The sequence below is a fragment of the Epargyreus clarus genome, unplaced genomic scaffold (assembly GCF_041222505.1).
Source record: "Epargyreus clarus isolate Ecla_fem2 unplaced genomic scaffold, WU_Ecla_fem_2.2 ptg000027l, whole genome shotgun sequence".
NCBI classification, from domain to species: Eukaryota; Metazoa; Arthropoda; class Insecta; order Lepidoptera; family Hesperiidae; genus Epargyreus; species Epargyreus clarus.
In genome coordinates, this window is record NW_027332234.1 from 13,276,271 (window position 1) to 13,296,994 (window position 20,724).

A 20,724-nucleotide genomic window follows, 5' to 3' on the forward strand; every position below is an offset into this window, starting at 1 on the left:
AATACTTCGATACAGACACACCCCCATGGTAGACCGACAGTAGTTTAGGTGTCTACACACTTTCCAGACACTACTTGGAGTTGTAGAGACATTAAAGTACATTTTTGAAACTTCAGAGACTAACGATTGCAAGTTTTACTTTTAAGCACAAAAAGTCAGTGCTGAGGACAATACAAAATTGTCTTTTTAAAGTGATACAATTACATTACCTGGTTTTTATTTATCGGCGTGCACAACTTAGTTCAATGCTAAAAAATATGTGTTACGTCGGCACACGTTACTTAGGGTAACGCTAAAAATATGTGTTACATGTCGCGCGTAACTCAGCCCAATGTTAACAAATAAGTGTTACATATGTGTTACAACACAAAAAATACGCTTCGATTTATTTTTACAAACGCTAAAAGAAGAATAACTTCAAAATATTTACCTTTTTTCCGTCGCGAAACTTCACAGTGCCCTCTATGATAGAGGTGGCGGGACTCGAGTCCGCCATCTTGGGATCAATCACACGCCGCCCAGCGCCGAACTAGCGGCATCGTCGCGAACTACCACATGTTGCACTGCTTTCCAAAAATTTTTGAACTCACTGATCACCACAATTGTTCACTATTATAGCAGCATATTGTTGAAAGCACTATTCGGGATTTTCAGAATTTTACTTATTTCACTTTATACTTTCACTTTACACCAAAATGTCGAGATTGTGAACCTGTAACAAAAGAAACTTTAAATTAAAAAATATCACTATGATTTTTAGTTAGTTTATATATAGCATTAAGCCTTATAAGGAGTCTTGTAATCCTACCAAGAGGAAATAAAAAGAAAAACTGATCTCAGGTGTCTATTTTATTTAGTTCATCAAATGCAAATAGGGTATACAGCTATAATATTGAGGAAAAAAGTTGCCATTAAAATTATTACAAAAATGTTCCGTAAAAAAAAATCTTTTAACATTAGGCAACAATCAACCCGGTTTTAAATTTTAATATTGTGCAAATTATCAGTATCTCACAAATTTCAAAGAAGAAAAACGATCACATTTAATTAATTTATTACTCCTGGTACATATCTAGATTTTTATGAATTGTGCTACATTTTTACCTATTGACATAATGGTTCTAAGAAATATCAGTTTACTGTGAATACATCATAGCAGATTCCGAGAATTCGTCGGCAGGCAGTTACCGGGTAATCTGAACAGCCTTTGGATTTGCATCTCAATTAACATAATATGATATTTCCTATTCATTTAGTTGAAGGTTTTGGAATGATGAAATATTGTGGTTTGTGTTATTGGAAAAATACGTTGTGTAGGGAATGTGTCGTTGAAACGAAAGTCATCTATTTAATGGAAGAAAGTGTGTGAAGTGAACCACTTAAAGTATATAGATATCCTTTCTTACGAACGTTACATTAAATCAGGCAAATAATAACAGCGTTTTATTATGTTCAATTTAGAAACTAATTCTAGAAAGTCAAAAGTGACAAAAATATAAGCGTATGTCTACAGATCGAAGGTCTACAGTTACAAAAATAATTCCTTGTGTGTGTTATGTATTATAATTAGAAAGAAATGCACAAATTTTAATGAAGCTTTACCGGCACCGGCAGATGAATTAAAAGGCTGATATTTCCTCAAAACATATTTAGGGTTGGCGTTTAAAATAAAAAAATGGAGCCGGGGTAGATAACGTTTAGTCTATTATTTCATACTTCGATTATGTAGTTGTAATTATTATTAAACGGAACATAATGAGGCAGGTGAGAGCTCGCAGCTTAAAGCTTGAGTTCTGGCGTTGCTTCCCCACGTGCAGCTTATAAACAAACTTACGACGGGTAAAGTTTGAACACTTAGCGCGCAGACGAGGCCTCTACCAAATATAGTAGAGTTAAATTTTATGAATTTTCAGGAACAAAATGCGAAACAGTTTATAACTGTTACATATTAAATTAAAGTTTCTTGCATAGGTGTAGTTAAAAAGTATTATTCAGGAAAAGTGGTAGTTTAATCATACTTTTTTACATTTTACAGTACTACAGTACAGTACTATATATTTTACATTCGATCCTAAAACACTATCAAGCACACCTCTGGAATTGAAAAACAGTCTGTTTACTTATGTAGAGAAAAAAAAAGATGAATACTTAAACTTTCAAAATAATTCTAGCGTAGGTGCATAAAATTGAACAATCTAACAACATCTACGGGATAAACATGTGGTATTGCTGTTGTACGCTAGTTCATTATGTAGCTACAGGAAATCATACGAGATTCGAATTACATCCACTCCAATGACTGGGTGTGATCACATCTGCCACGAAATCAGTGGCGCCCTATATATACAAAAACTGCTATGTAGATTGTAGGTACACCATGATTTAAGAAGTGACTTATCAATTCATTAATTAAACTTGGATTAGTCTCATTGATACAAATAATAATAGGACGCACATAAAACTTAAATCTTGGTATGAAAAGACTAAAACATTTTTTTTTTATTTTTTATTTTATAGAAAATAAATGTAGCTTGATTTTTTTATACTATTCAAACAGCAAACTAGTATGATGTTCAGTTCATGGAAGGTAGCCAGTGCAGCGCATGGAGGTCTATAATAAATTCCAGATAGGATATGAGTCCTAGGGTCCCAATAGATGGGATATTACCTTTGATGACCAAGTTGAAAAGCCTGCTAAATGTTTCGAACAGACCACACTATAGATAATTATAAAAATATACTTGATTTTTATTAACTTATATGTAAAAATTAAAGAGACTGAACAGTACATGTATTACAGTATTATTCGTATATTGGCCTAACCAGTGATTAACTGAATCTTACGGGATGCGAATTATATCCACTCCAATGACTAGATGTGATCACATGTGCCACAAAATCATCGGCACCCTTACCATCTGAACCCTAATACATTAGTGATTCGGTCAGTTCTAAGACCCAACAAATCTGTTATTTAGGGTGGAATAATTAAAGCCGAGATGGACTAGTTTAGGATTTTCGAAATATCGTCCTATATGCCGATTCGGACTCTAATCTTAATATCTGATTTTTTGCATGTACAGTCAGGTACGGGAAACCTTAATATGTTCATCAACTTTTGGAGCTGACTGTACATATTTAAAACACATTCGAAAAAGGAATACAACGCACTCATGACTATTTCATTTACGCACAGATTACAAATGTGTGAGTGACAAGATAATAAATTTTGAAAATGTTGCTTATCGGATTTTATTTTGGTCTGAGCTATGTATTAGAAATTAATTATGACTAGCTTTAACGTTGAGGGAAATATTTTGAGGTAACCGGTTTCACGGATGTATAAAAGTCGAAAGGCTAACTTGGGTTCGTTATTAACTCGTATCCAATCCACATTGGACCCCTGAATAAATTAAATTCCAAAACCACGTACAGACATGTAATTGCCAAACGCAAACGCCAGAAAGTACGGGAAATGAATAAAATATACCGTTTTATTCAATTTTAGAAACGAAAGAAAAATTAATATGGTCCTGAACAAACAAGCGAGTGTTACATGTTTATTTTGTGTAGGGTTGCCACTCGTGATAATTTTTAAAGACATCAGAAAAAATGATATCTCTTTTGGTCTCGTAACAAAGGTTTGTAAACTATTATTATATTTTTAGATATTGGGTTCTACATTGTTATACGAATACGTTATATACGTTATCTACTTTTTCAAAACTTTTTTCTAAAATAACTCCCATTTGTTATTACAATTAAATCGTTTTCTGTTATTGTGCTCCACACGCATAGACTTATACTATAATTATATAAATTCCAAGTGTCACACACTTAATGGCAAGTGTAAAATCCGAATTGAATAAAAACACAAATCGCCATTTGTCGCAGCCCTAGTCTATGTGGACCCCCGAGGCGGCTTCGTGCGGCTAAATGAAAAAAGTTCACGAAATCGATACTTCAAATTGCACATTTATTATAGACCTCTGCGAGTGTGATCTGACGCGACCGGCAACAAATAATGTAAATTTTGTTTTGGACTTACAAACATCGAAACAATACTCTCAATACATTAAATTATTTAAAATGTTTCTATTATTTAATAAAGAACAAATAATTTCATTGTTACTATTCATGTGTATAAAATTAAATTAAATTCTATAAAATTTAATAAACATAGAACATGTGTCCATCAGACATTTCCATAGTTCCACTACCTGTTTTGTAATAGATTTTAACATTCCAAATCGAATTTAGATTAATCATCGCATTCGAGTAATGGGAAACGATTAAATTTAATGAAAACAAAATGTTTTATGAATAAAAAATATGTTAATAAAATGAAATAATATAAATCTGCTTTATAGCAGTTTATAGTTCATAGCGTCTATAAAATCTAACGGTTTAGTAATGTAACGATTATTAGAATAGCAGCTATAATTATTGGTATTATTTTTTTATAAGACTGAAGTAGTAAGCTATCATGCAGTCCACCTAATGACGAGTAACCACTGCCGTACAAAGACATCTGTAAGCAACTCTACATAGAACAGCAATTCTTACTGAAGCCAATCACATATTCGTTGTCACTCCTGAAGACTAAGATGATCACCTTATATTATGTTACTCATCAACATTCACATTCTGGCATTGGCATCCACATTCGGTGGAATGACTCAAGAACTGTTTCATACTAGAAATTTGCGTTGGTATAGTCCGCGTAAAACTGCTAGTCCGCTCTGAATATTGGAATGAATTGCGTCGCCATTGGAAATTGTATGACTACACCTGGTCGCAACAACTTCAGAGCGAACTAGCATTTTGGCGCGGATCATACTTCCCTGATCGAAAAGTTTTGAATCAATGACCTTAAAAAATATATTTATATCATACTTAATACTACAGTTGTTATTTCTGTCAATTGAAACCATAACAGAAATATGGTCAAACCATAATAGCAGACCTTTCCAGTGGCCTTAATCCCAATAAAAACATAGCCATAAGCCCGATCGCCATAAAAGCCCCCTTGGGTGCGATATGGACGCATATGCAGTCCCATGGATTTCCGTTATCGTTATTTATCTATAGGGTGATTAATTTTGACACAAGAATAAAAGGAATTTATTTGTACACTACAATATTTGTTAATACCCTGGTGTGCAATATATTCTAGTGTGTATGTGTGTCTGCGTGTGTTTGTTTGTGGTATCCACAGGACGGAGTTTTACGCCCATTATTAATAAGCAATCTAACCAGTGTCTCGCCTACCAAAGATCGACAATTTACAATTTCTGCATACTAGAATTTGTCAAGTATTATTCTTTGGCAAATATTCATAAATTGAGTATTAAACGGGTGTCAGAGAATCAAATAAAGTTTCATTATTACGAAAAAAATATCTCTCAAGGTTATCAAAATCGTAATTGATCGTCTCTGGTAAGGGTCATAATGTTTATTTTCTCAATTTTAAGATGAATGTGTATAATGCTTCCTCCACAACTCTTATTTCTGCTGAAAATAAGCAATTAAAGTGCATTTAAAGTGTGCGATTGATGACACGAGGTGTTTCAATTTCCTATAATTGGCATGATCTAAATCCCAGATAGATTTAAAAAAAAAGTCATATTAACTACAATAGCATTTAAAAATAAATCGACTTTAACTTTCCACAAGCTACACTATCAACTTTTTCTAAAATGTCCGGCATGGCTATTTGCTATTTACATAACATAAAAAGTACCGAGCGTTTTAGAGCCCTTTCATTAGCTAATTATTCGCTCGAGTTCTCTTACATGTAATTTGCATATCTTTGTAATCTAGTCGGGAAATGGCGGGAAATTCGCGTTTAGCACGCACACACAGACAGTTTCAGGAAATAGTTAGCTCGCTTATTAAATTACGACAGGTACTGTTTCGTGTAAGTTATGAGTGTCGTGTATTATTTATTAGGGGATTTACATTTAATTAATTAATGTAAGTCGTGGACATTTTTTTACTTTTTCACGATAAAATAGCGCACTAAAGAGTATCTGTAATAACTAAAATAAATACCTAATCCGTTTTTTTTGCTGTTATTTTATTAAGGGGGTCCGTGAAAATTGTGCTTGATTTCCTAAGGGTCCGTGGACTGAACAAGGCTGGGAAACGCTGATCAAGGGAAAAGCATTATTGCTCGGCAATAGGATATAACGGTCATGTATGCGATGCCAACTATGGTAATGACAATGAAAATATTTATTAGATCATAATATTATACCTAATACTATTAAAAAAGTCTTACATTTTTGTAACTAACTGTAGTTATAGAAAGTCGCCTTGAATCCCATTTTCCAAAATAATATATAACATCAATTCCTCTAAATATGTGTATTTGAAATTAAATATTGGGTTCGAATTCGCTACGCGCTGTATAAGACCATATTGCACAAGGGTGCAACGCTACTAATCCGCATTAACTAAATCGAATATTTTGGACGAAATAATTAATTTTCACCCCATTGTAGTTACGATACATTATGATCGGAATATACATTAACTGATTATTTCATCCTGATTATTTCATTCATACATTTTCATACGAATTGATAAATTGATAATCATATAGTGGTAATAAATAGTAAAAAAAATTCGGCGCATTTATTTTTAATTGTGCAATTTGAATTATGTTTTTTTTTTTGTGTAAGGCATTTAGTGATTGTTAATAGCTGTAGTTTTTCTAAGAATATTTGATAAGAAACTAAGCGCATTTGTCCTTCTTTCGTATGATTATCGTAAATAGAATTACTTGGACACAAAAAATAATATAAAAACTAATAAATTACCGAACAGAACAGAGTAGGAGGTCCTATTTTCTTTTGATTTTTTTTCCCAGGCAACTGATTTACTTTGGAAATTACTATACGAGATAGAATGTTCATTATATCAAAATTGTATAATACGAGTATGATCTACAACTGCTACATAAACGAAAATATAACTTAGCGGAAATAGGAATACAAAGTTTACGCGAAAATAGTGCCCGAGTTTCACAAGGACACTTTAAAAAATCTCTTTAGGATATTTTTGTCCTAGTTTAAAAAACAAAAAAGATGTTTAAACTAGGACAATTTCGGAGAGCCCGGACAGCTCTAAGTGGATTGCAAGCTCGTTTACTCAGTCTATCATAGAAAATCAACTAAAAAGAACACTATAAACTTAGTTTCTGAAGGTTTGGATACTATAGTTCAAGCAATATCCGCAAATACAAAACACTTAAACAGACAAAAACAAACTAGAAAGAAATTTTACAACTAATAGAGGACGACATAAAACTTTTATGCAACATGAGGTCTTATTATTATTAAAAATATTAATACAGTAGATAAAAGCTCAGACATGTTGATCGTATTCATAAATAATTCATCTATGAGTGATAGCAAAATAAAAAGACAACGTAGCAGAAACAGGAAGACAATTGGATTGTAACATAAGAGGGCGCTAATTCCACAAGGTTAAAAAAATCTCCGGTGATGGTTTTTTGTTCCACTTTAAAGTACTCCGATTCAAAAGCGTCCTATACGGACCACTCTAAGTGGATTGCAAGTTTCACTCAATCTATCCCAAAAAATCAACTAAAGAATATGTTCTTTAGTTGATTTTAGACTAACTTAGCTAAGTAAGGGTTTGCAACCGGTCTTCGGGGTATCGGATTCAATAATATACGCAACACAAAAAAACAATATATTAAAATTAATATAAGATAAAATAAAACTTTTACGTAACAAGAGATCGTATTTCTTTTCAGAGTGATTTTCTCCAGACACCCATTTTGGAAATTAAAAGAGTAGATAAAAGCTTAAACTTAGCGGAAACAGGAAGATAACTGGATTATAACACACAAAAAGTGCCCGGGATTCAGAAGGAATTTGTTTAAAAATCTCTTATTTTGTTTTTTTGTTTTACTTTACAATATTACGATTCAAGAACGTCTTTTAAATTAGGACAATTACGAGAGAGCCCAAACAGCTCTAAGTGGATTGCACGCTCAATCTATCACAGAAAATGCACTAAAGAGCACAATAGACTAACTTAGCTAAGTAAGGGTTTGCAACCGGACTTCGGGGTATCGGATTTCTCGTCAGCTGCTCAAAGCATCTGCTTCTTGTAACAATGCAGTGATACAGTTGATTTTGCACCCACCGGGAGATAACAAAACAACGCACTCTTTCAAAAAGCTTCTCGCATCTGCCTTGTCTAGGGATGGCACGTGGCTACGCGATTTTTAATTCATACGTGAACCGTGAAGGTTTAAGAAAAATGCCTTAAGAAGATGTTCTATTTAACTTTATTTTTATCGTTGTTATAATATTTATCTGATTTATTACTTGATAAAAAATGTTATTAATTATTATAATGATTTTACCCATAGTTTTCTACTTAAATATTAAAATTTAGGACTTTCACAACAGGATTTCGCATATCTTCTGATTGAGCGAGCCGATTGCAGTCAAATAAAATTTTTATACGTGAAGTGAAATTATTCATCTGAATGCAGATTAATTTGAAATGGATGATTCGTTTTCATGATACATAATGAAAAATGGAATAACTGAGTCCATAAATTATCGTAATAATCAATATTTTTCAACATAATTTTACAGATTTCTAAGCGTTTTGAAAAAAGTATGTTTATTTCATTGTATCATTCAAATATATGTATATAACAATTGCATGTGCTGGAATGCTTTCTAAGGCTAATCTCTTCACTTCTAGTGTGAATCAATTCCTCCATTTCGGTAGAAGGTGGTAGCGTGGTGGCTTACACACGAAGCGTCCTCATAAGTGGCAAGTTTGCAATGCGTATGTGATTGGCTTTAAGAAGGTATCCATATTATGGTTGCATATGGATGTCCACGAGCGACAATACGTACTCAACTTCAGATGAACTGCATCCAAATCTTACAGATTTCGTATTTTTCAATCTTCTATGGAACCAAACTTGCACTACTTTCCCTATCCAAACCAACCCGTTAAATTTAACCCGGAAACGTAGAAATGGCTTACATCTATTTACTAATTAAACATTAGACGAAATGAAACAGTAAACGTACATGTTTACACACGCCGCATTTGTGGGTTATCGACTGTGTAAAGAGATTAATCTTGAGCTATTTGGGTTACTGATTTGTAATATGGGTTGAATTTCTTCGGGTTGAGGAAATTATCGCGTTCCTTTTAATGTTATGTTAAGTCGTTTGTTATTTCTCTAATATGGTTTAAAATATTTATATGTAGGTATTTTATTTTAATGTAATAATAATAAGTAGTGTTTTAATATTCCATCTGTCACTCTTGGGATTTGTGGTTCAAATACCTGAAGTTGGTGTATCTTAGATTTTGCAATATGAGTATTAAAACATATTTTTTACATTTACACGGTACAAGAAAACCTCATGAGGCAGGTTTGTGGACTAAATAAAAAGTTCTCAAAGTATTTAAAACCTACTCCACATTTGGCCAACCTAACGGACTATTACCTACTCTGGCCTAAACCTTTTCATTCTAAGAACCATGCCTTCGTCAACTTTATAGCAAATACAAATAACAATTAAGTACCTACCATGAGTACCTTTTTTTTTTTTATTGTTTACGAGGGGGGAAACCTTCAAAAGGTACCCAGTGTCGTGGGAGCGACGTAGGGTTATGTGGGATTCTTACCGCACTAAAACCCCCCCGGTGGCCGTCCTTGGCGCTGCGTAGAGGGCTCCGGGATCTCCAAAGGAACGCAACCGGAGACCATAAGTAACTACCTACTAAATAAACCGCACTATTGAACAGAAATGAGTTCCTGGATTTAGGTCAAAAGTTTGTCCGAAAATGTAAGAGGCAGCCCTATTGTCTTCGAATCCTGTCAATAGCATGGTCGTTAACTGGACACCTGTCGCCTTTGTGTATGTAGGTAGTATCCCGTTATGTCCATCTCTTTCACGCTAAGTGTTTAACTTACTCCGTCTCTCTCATAAAGTTATCTTCGTTACATCTTTACAAATTAATGTTCTATTACCTGTCGAAACCAGATTTCGAAAAAAATCACTTCCTAACCTAACATGCTTATTTACGCAGTACCAAAATAGAAGAGCTGTTTTTATGTCTTTATGAAACGACTCACGATTGTAATGTTTACGGGTTATAGAAAATCTTGTAAAGTCTTATTTTACTTCGAAATTAGAGGTTATTTAAGTATGACAGTAATTCTTCGTACACTTTCTATTTTGACTATAATTTTAACACTAGATTGGGGACGGGACCATAGAGTCAGCTCGAGCAGTCAGTTAGAGTCATTTACCTAATTTAGCTGGCATCCACCCTCTTTTACCGAAATACAAGAACTGCTTCACGCTACAAATAAATATGGCGTTGGTACCCCCGTTGGTTTCACCACCTTACAATAGTAATGACCACTTTTAGTCCAACAAATCATATTTCCATCTATTTTATATTCATAATAATAATTCATTTAAACATTTCGCCGCCGATCGAAATCATCCTATCATTAGTTATCACCGCTATCAAACATTACAAGATAAATGATATGTAATGTACGTATTGTATGTAATGTAATACAAATAAATAATTAATCATATCAGTGCGAGTTGGCTGTCTACAATTGGTTATCTGTGACTGCTAAGTGCCTACTATCTTCAAACCCTCATTTACTGATGATTTCGTCTATATTTTGTCGTCAACCCAGTACTACAATTACTGCCCACAGCTGATTACAGGTCTCCTCTTAGAGTAAAAAGGCATTATTCACCGCACTGGCCAAGTGCGGATTAATGATCTTCACCTTTGAGAACTCTTTTTCTAAGGACCCTAAGCGTTATAAGTTTCCTCACTACGTTTTCGTTCACAATTAGGGAGGGATAATTAATTTCTCACACGTACTACGCTTGAGAAAACAATCTCTACCTATCTATCGTGTCTGATAAATTTACAATGCTTAAAGCAAAGTGACACTTAAAAACACTGAACCAATTTGTAAACGCTCTACATTTTTGAGTCTTCATAATTAACAAGTTCGCCACTAATTTGAAAAATCTTATTAAAACCCATACAAAAACCACATCCGCCATATGTTGTGGCCGGATCGAATAATTCACGGTCAGATGCCACCCTCAACTTTAACTGATTTTGAATCTTAAACCATTGGTTTAAACGTCTAATTTTGTTGCACTGAACGTCACGCCTCGTTGACTTCACAAAATCGAAATTACAAAAAATGTAACACATTGACAGTGACGTCATTAGAATGCAAAAATATTTTTTGCATTCACGCATGAGTCCAATATTCATTTTTGGTTCGGATTTGTGGAGGAAAATATAATCGCGAATCGAATCGTAAATAAACTTTATATTTTAAGAATAAAATAAGTAAATAAATTAAAATAAGTATAAATTCGGTTTTTGCGCCTTGTAATTACACCGCCATTTTTTATAAAATAGGAGTAGCAGACGAGCATGCAGTCCACCTGATTATAAGTGGCCCAAGACCAAGTTTCCTTACCTGAGATCGGTCACACGCTTCAAACCAGAACACAGTAGAAGTAGATGTGACGGTGGTGCCGCCGGAGTTGAACTACAAAGGGTTCTACCACCTTCAAATTCTTCTTCCATATGCTATCTATTTTACTGTCCTATGTAACTCCGTTCATAAACAGCTAATTGTTCAATTGCATAAAAACAAATTGTTATATTTTGACACGAAACAGGCGTCAAAAATAGCGACTCATTTCTTTAAACTGACTCTGGTATATGTTCATATTCTTAGAGCTTAGTTCGAACAGTAAGCAAATATGACTATCTCTTAACATAAATCCGTAGACAAACATAGTCGAACATGTCGCCTCACATCACCTTTAGTATACGTAAAAAGGTTTACATTCGCCTGCGTTGTCTTACAATAGTTATAACTTAAGTGACTGAGTTGTTACAACGTGAAAGTTAACTGTTAACCAGTTTTTTATTACTTTTAACAAAGAATAGCGTGAAATGTTATATTCGAGGTTAATTCGTGGTTGTAGTTTTGGGTCTGTTAGTATAACTGTTTGTGTTATAGTCTAGAATAGCACGTGTCGCGTGGGTGGTCCCAGATGTCTACGACAAACTCTCGTAGAGATCATAGAGCTATCTCTATGATTAAAGGTGGTAAGACCCTTTGTGGTTTGACTAGAAGTACCATCGCTGTACCTATTTCTGAATATTTCTGCAGTGTAAAGCGCTGCTGCATTTGTGTTGGTAGCGCTACAATATGTGATCCACAAAGAGTTCTACTATTAAATGTGTCAGTAAAACTATTGATTAGAAACTGATAAGGTTTGTGCAGACAACCTTTCTAACTTATAGTATGATAATATTTTCAATGCTAACAATTGGTATTTTACGTAGTGACGTCATAATGGCTACTCGTATACTAATCAATTACAAACCTTAATGTTTAAATTATATAGAAAACATAAACACTTAAAATAACGTTTAAAACTTCAAGCGATTATCGTCTTTAGGTCTATAGAAATAACGGTTACATTTGTGTATAAACAAAGTGAGTTTAAAATGCAGCGTGATTATGAATGATGGACCGGTTTTTGTACGATCAGTTTCAAGTGTAACTAGTTTTTGCTTAGATACGCGAGTAATAAACTTTAGAACACGCGATTTTGTGAAAGAGGATACGCGATGTCTAAACTTTTCGTAAATCATGAATCTTTTTTAGATTAAGATCAAGGATTCTACACCGCATAGTTGAGGTTGCAACAGACCAATCACCAGAAAAAATTAAAACATTTCGTTAAGACCACACAAGCCCTTTAAAAATAACAAAAAGGAAAAAAAAGTTAGGGTTTTTACATCAACCAATAATTTCCACTTCTTTTTTCATAAAGATTTGTGGATATATGTACAATTGTACATAAAACAAATATTATACCTATTTCTTTTTGTTTGCATGTAACGCTTAGAAAATCAGGTCATATCTTATGGTGGATATTACAAGAAATCCCAAATCGTAAACATAACAACAATAGGTTATTTACGCTAATACGATAAGGTTTCTTATCTCTGTAAAACAATAAGTTTAAGACCAAGTCAAATTCCAAGAAATGCACTCACACGGCTAGTCTGACGTGACGTCATTGCATTTGGACTGCATTTCGCATCGCTCGTGTCGTGTTTATGCAACGATTATTATTGCTGCACTAGGGTTACCAAATTGCGTGTAATCTTTGGGATAAAGTTCTATTCCATGTGGAACTAGCATATATGTATGTATAATCAAGTCTAACGCGAAAAATGCAATAGATACTACCTATGAGGGCTAACACAGAAACGCTTTACACCAATATTATAAAGCTGAAATTCACAACGGTGGTGACCACGGATAAGCTACAAGTGGCGGTAGGTAGTACCTTTACAAATGTATACTTAAGGCCTTAAAATTTGTCCTAATATGTAACAACAATTCTGTGAATTTTACATAGGTATTATTTATTATTAAACATAGAGTCGGCTGTAAATTCAATCTGAAATTTTTGACAGTATCTAATGTAAGGTGTCAATGGCACCATCGACATCTGTAGCAACTCTATTCAGAACAGGGATCCTACCTATCCGATCAAAGCCGCGTTGACACTTCATTTTTAGACCCTAGGTAGGTACATAGGAATATCCCATTGAACACTTACATGGTGACCCTAGCTAACAATGCAACAGGCCGCATTTGAATGGCCGTTAGGTTTGCACGACGCTGGAGAAAGGTTGGGTCGCGCTTCCACCCGACAATCATATTAACAACTGCCTTAAGTAGATACCTTATCGTTTGTGCAATATGAAGCTAGGCAACCGAGTTTGACGCTTGATGTGACGTCAGACTATGGTAATGTTAGAAGGACGGATTATCTTTACTGTACATAGATAGAATTGCTTATATAGTGGACGTGCAATACACTTTATTTACAAATGTATGATAGTACAAGATTGGTATGATTTAAGATCTGGAGGCACGGGAGTGCCTCTGCAAAGTCGAGCCAAAAATAAAACGCCATAATCATTTTAATTTTATTTCATTTGTACCCGTCACATAATTCAAAGTATCAATTGAGCTAATAATCAATCTTAAATCATGTATTGTTTTTTATTTGTCTGTGAGTCATTTTGCCGTTCAGAGAAAGTAAATTCAAATTTATATCGCATTTTTGTGTCATATTAATATTCTTAGGATGTTTACTGAATTATCAATTAAAAGTCAAAAATGCACATAGGTACTCATAAAATGCACCAAAATAATTCTTCATTTAGAAACTTTTCAGTGTATGAATACCTACAATGAAGACATTCACATACATAAGTAAATATATAGGTACACATGTGTGAGTACATGGGAAAACAATATTTAATTTTAATTCATATAATTTACAAAAAAGACAACAATTCTAAATGAAATAAAATAAAAAAATCGAAATAATAAATTTTTTACTATAAAGTAACTTAAACAATAATTCTAACATGTTAATACGATAGATATCGTAAGGATTACGAGTACTCATATTATGACATGTGTATGTGTTAAAGCTGTTTATCATCGCCACACATTTTTTGCCGATTATATCCACTTGTCTGAGGTGATTGACCAACCTCTTTGCTAAGCTCAATAAAGATACCTATATAAAAAAGTTTTATGACTATCCGTCGTATTCTTAATCCTAACTTATATTAATTAGGATGTCTGTGTTTCGGTGGAAGGGTACGACTGCCTTATATTAGGCGACCATCAGTCCTCAAAAGTTTTGACGCATTGATCGATTTCACGTAGAATCCCAGTTCTATATGTTACATATGAAGGTGGGAGAACCATTTGTGGTTCGTATCCGGCGGCACCACTGCGCCAACTGATATGAGTGGTAAGGGAGATATGCCTTTCCGAGGGGTTCCAGCTTAGTCGATTGATAACAGACTTCTATGGACGGCAGTAGCCACTTACCATCAGGTAGACTGCATGCTCGGCTGCTACTCCTTTATTATAAAAAACGATATCTGCCTAATAACAGCAATATTAAGCACTGTTTTATTTCCTCAGAGATAGCAACGTCTGTGACTGTCCTCAGGCAGGAATCTAATCTTATCAGGGGTTGATCAGTGTCCATGGGCAGCAGTGACTACTTACCATGCACATAGCAGGCAACTTCAATAAAAAACTTACGAGCAAACCAGCAAGTTAAACTAGTATGTAGTACTAGCAACAACTTCGCATAATCACAAGCCTGAGACGTGTTCTGATAGAGTAATGGCGGCAATCCAACGAGTTATAATGGATAGGTTAATTATTACGTTGGCGAAGTGTGCGTAGAGGATGTAGCATATCTAATATACATAATAAGTTATTGAATACGTTAACTGAGTTGAAAATTGGTACGCATACTTGATACTCGTACTAGTACATTCAAACCTTACCATGTAGGATGTTTTTTGTGTAAAAGATTTCCTTGAGAAATACTATCTTCACGATAAAATACTGCTATCCCTTGCAATGACAGGGAATTACTAAGTACGGAAGCGTATATGAAGTTTAGCCACTAGCGGTGACCCATCCAATTTTTGTCCTTTCTTGTAGTTACTTAACTTTGTAGAAGTAAAAATGAGCATAAGTCTACGTAAGGCGCTGGTCGTATTTAATTATTATAAACGTTTAATAAAAGGGAACGTAGGGAACTGAAGACACAGCAATGTTCTCTCAAAGTAAACTTACTTATAACGCCTCATAAATAAACTCGACTAACTATAAGTACACTCATAGTTAAATTTCCAAAGCTCAACTCACTTCAGTTTTAACTCGCTAAGTATAATGAGTGGAGGCGCCAGGCAGGCGTGGTTGCAAGTGGCCCGCTTTACGGCCGCTTTGGGGAACGAGCCAAGTAACAGGAATTCGAACGATTTTAGCATCAAATGCTATAATACTAAAACGTTAGAAGAAAGCTTGCGGCGCTTTAGCACCATATGCTACATTTTTTATTATTAAATGTTAGATGTTTTTTTTTGGACCCTCTACTTTTAAATGATAATTTCGTAAGCTGCCAATTAAAATAAATCAGCAGTTGTACTAACAGACTTTGTGCTCTCAAAAATTAATTACGACGTCTCATAAATAAACTCTACAAATGCCGATTATTAATAATCAATCCCATACAACTTTTGCCAATCAAGAATCGAAATTTTACAATATTTAGTTTGAAGAAATGGTCAAATTTCGGCCTTTGGTAGGTAAAATATTAGATAGATTGATTATTAATAACAGGCGTATATCACAATTCATATGATAGACCTTTAACCTACCTACATATACTTATAGTGAAATTTGCATAGCTAAACTCTCTAAGTATAATGAGTGGAGGCGCCAGGCAGGCGTGGTTGCAAGCGGCCCGCTTCACGGCCGCTTTGGGGAGCGAGCCAAGTAACAGGAATTCGAACGATTTTAGCATCAAATGCTATAATAGTAAAATGTTAGAAGAAAGCTTGCGGCGCTTTAGCACCATATGCTACATTTTTTATTATTATGTTAGATTTTTTTGGACCTTTTACTTATGAGTGATAATTTCGTAAGCTGCCAATTAAAATAAATCAGCAGTTGTAGTAACAGACTTTGTGCTCTCAAAAATTAATTACGACGTCTCATAAATAAACTCTACAAATGCCGATTATTAATAATCAATCCATACAACTTTTGCCAATCAAGAATCGAAATTTAACAATATTTAGTTTGAAGAAATGGTCAAATTTCGGCCTTTGGTAGGTAAAATATTAGATAAATTGATATTAATAAAAGGTGTATATCACAAGTACCTACATATACTCATAGTTAAATTTGCATAGCTAAACTCTCTAAGTATAATAAGTGGAGGCGCCAGGCAGGCGTAGTTGCAAGCGGACCGCTTTACGGCCGCTTTGGGGAACGAGCCAAGTAACAGGAACTCGAGCGACGCTTCGTTTTAGCACCAAATGCTATGGTAGTAAAATGTTAGAGAAGAATTCGCGTCATTTTAGCACCAAATGCTATATTAAATGTTAGAATTGTTTAATTGAACATTCTAATTTTAATTGATAATTTCCTAAATAATACAGGAATCGTATTTAAAGTAACAACAAATTTTGTTCTCTCAAAAGGTAATTACGAAATCTCATAAAGAAACGCTATTAACGCCCTGCATAATTATACAATCAACCCAACTTGTCCAACTAAAGATCAAAATTTGAAAATGTGGAGTATGAAGAAATTGTCAATTGGATAGATTTATTGTTAAGAACAGGTGTCACTACACAGACTCATAGTTAAATTTGCAAAGCTAAGCTCGCTTAGTACGAGTATAATGAGTGGAGGCGCCAGGCAGACGTGGTTGCTAGCGGCCCGCTTTACGGCCGCTTTGGGGAGCGAGCCAAGTAACAGGAATTCGAGCGATGCGCCATTTTAGCACCAAATGTTATATTAGTTAAATGTTAGAATATTTTAATTGGACTATTTATAAGTGATAGTTTCGTAAGCTGAACGGATTTCAATAATTATTACACTTTATTCTTAGTAATGAATATTGGGCCATAATTTATGTAACTTGTAATATAAAATGTGTGTAAAGTAACACAGTACCTACTTTATTTATTTAGAGTTATAATATTATTAATGAATAATATATTTTTACTGTCATAACCTCACAATAAGATTTCATAGATGCCATAGGCATAAGGATGAGTGCTTAAATCTACAATGGAAGTTCATATTCACCATTTACATCTCTGAATGGCCGGGTATTGAACCGGGTACCGGAACACTCTGCGTGTTAGCCTGGCATGGTAACCGCTGCTTTACTATGCTAGCAATGGTAATCTATGCTAAATATGAGTTAATGCTGATTACCATCGTTATTTAACTTTACAAACTTACCTAACATTTAGTTTAACAAACTATGATCTATTGAGTTTTTATCTGATGTTGATTCAAAGTTCATATCATACGCCTTTAAATAAAACAAGGAATAGCAATGAAGTATACAGTTACCTAAACGATAGTAGAGCAGACAAAGACGGGTGTAATGCAGGCCGTTCCGGCTGCTCGATTTGGCGCGCGGGCCAAATAACACAGGAATTAAATTGTACGATGTAACATTTTATCACCACTTCACATTACGAGTCAGTCTAGACTAGACCTATGTCGTAAAGTTAGCAACAATCATACAATCAGAACTTGGCATAACAATTTATAAGATTCTTTTATTAAGAAAAACGCGTGCAAAGATTTTTTAATTATGGGGAAAAACCTCGTAACGATGGAACTTTTGAATTTCAAGTATTTCGAAAATAATAATAAACTACGTTAGTTTTTGAACTCTGTTAATGTTTATAGATTTAGAATGTTTAGATTGTTTGTTATTTTAAAAGTAAGACAGCTATATCGAATCATAAACAATAACTAGGTATATATTATAGAAATAAAAAAAAACTTGAGTGCGAAACAATGGATAGCTTAAATCGGTTAATCCATGAAACTAGGAATTGTAGAGGTGTTCCGTACACAACGCAAAGTGGTATTAGGATTTATGAAACCCAAAAGGAGCTAACACAGCCAAAAATCCCATGTTAAACACAACGTACTTTTATTCCGTGAAGCATACTTACTTACTCCGTGAAAACATTAGGTACAATCAGTATATTCCGATAATTTAAAAACCCTATTAAAGTTAGAACGATCTTCCATCGTAACACGCTTATTATTGCAACTATAACGAGGGGAACGCCCGCCATTTTATGACCGTTATAGGCGCTACATTTGGCACGCGGGCCAAATAACACGCGAATTAAACAAGCAAGTTGCATTTTAGCGGCCCGATTCTGATTATGATGTGGTAGGCTTTGAGGGAAAACGGACCGGCTGAATAGCGTCTCATTATCTACCTCATTAAATGTTATGCATGTTTTGGTTATGATTGTTGCCGAACTGGCTTTTCTAATTGTTATTTGACTCTGTCAACTCCATAACTTTAGTAGTAGCTAGGTACTACTACTAATGTCTATGGGGTAATGGGGTTTGATGACTGTAGTAGTTTAGTAGTAGTAGCGTGGTATACCGTTCAGAGCAGTGGGATAAATGGGTCGCAACTGATTACAAACAGCCTAATTTTGAACCAGAAACAAATATGTACCTAATTTCATCGAAATATTTTTGTTAGTATGTAATATGTAATTCATAATTCGGAGGCTCTACTTCAAAATTTTGTAACTACGAAATCTGTAATGATACAACATTCCACAAATTCAATTAACATTAACTCAGAAGTAATTTAAAGGATTATCGTATTTTTGTTCAAGTTTATTTTTTATATACTACAAGTGGGTTTTTCTATCCTAAAATACATACCATTGACCTTTTCCGGCAAGTTAGGATTGCGTGAACCAAATGATGCATCAGCGAATGGTAGTCAAGCACGAAACGTGATGAGATCATTTGCGGTAATGTTACATTTGTTTATATAATACAAGGCAGGCCCCTGATGCTAAGTGGCCACTGTCGGCTTTAACAACACGGAAGTAATAAACTGGTATTTTTTGTGAAATTAGCAGTAACGAGCACAGTTGACTTGATGGTAAGAGAGCTCTGTTGCCTATGGACATCTGTAGTAAAGCTTAAATAAATATGCCTAAGTCCAAATATGCAATAAGCCTGAAGTCAGTCAGTGGTCTTTTGAAGGTGGTAGAATATCATGTGGTTGGATATAGCAGTGTTATGAGGTGATGTGCTAAGCGCTTGATGGTAAGTGGCTACTGCCACCCATGGACATCCATAATTAACCTCAGATAAGATTAAATTTCTTCAGGATGGCAACAGATTCGTTGCTACTCCTTAGTACTAAGTTGAAACACCTTGGTTGAAACACCATCAATAATTATCCCTTACCACACCGCTGCGGTTATTAAAATAAACAAAACAAAGAAAGAAAATAAAGTAAAGGAAGAAAAAAAGAGAACTAATATAGTTACCAAAGGCGAAAAACTATTTATCACTAAACACGTACTAATTGGTAAAGTCCTAGTGTTGCCAACTCGTAATGATTTTTATCTCCTTGGATTAGCGCCAATGTTACCTGTGACTAGAGCGTCCACCGAATAAATGGTATGGAGGAAGTTTCAACTAAATGTCATTTTTTATATAAAGATCTTTATTATATAAGTTACCTATGCATAAAACATGCCTAGTTATTTACAAAGTTCACAACAGGCGTCTAAAATTTACAATTAACAGTATTAAGGTGTACAAAACTTAAGTAATTGCGAAAAACCGATTTTTACTATAAAAGCTATATTACGAGGTCGTTACCAAGTGCGACTTTGTATATGAGATATATCAGAACAGATGTCATATTACATTTATCTTATTATTACACAGATCATCATATTGGCAAGTGTGACTTATATAAGATTTATTTGACTGATGTTAAACCAGAAAATTTGTTTCATTGCAAGTTTATTATTAGTCCAGGAGGAATTGGCGCATGAGTACCGAAAACTATTCCACCTCAATTTTTTTATGCGATCCTCTTTAAATTGTCCTACTGGTGAAATAAATGCATGTTGCCATGGGGCAACCCCGTGCCATATTGTTTAAACTGAAATTGTTTAAACAATTGCAAGGAATTGTTATTTTTCAACCGG

General features: G+C 34.3%; 1 protein-coding gene across 1 annotated transcript in view; it reads right to left on the reverse strand.

Annotated features, from left to right (window-relative positions):
* LOC140753956 (uncharacterized) overlaps window positions 1–20,724 on the reverse strand; it is a 206,974-nt gene that overhangs the window by 166,020 nt on the left and 20,230 nt on the right. The window contains exon 2 of the mRNA XM_073088817.1: window positions 431–712. Coding sequence (XP_072944918.1) covers window positions 431–496 — 66 coding nt within the window. The 5' untranslated portion in view covers window positions 497–712. The remainder of the gene's footprint in view (window positions 1–430; window positions 713–20,724) is intronic.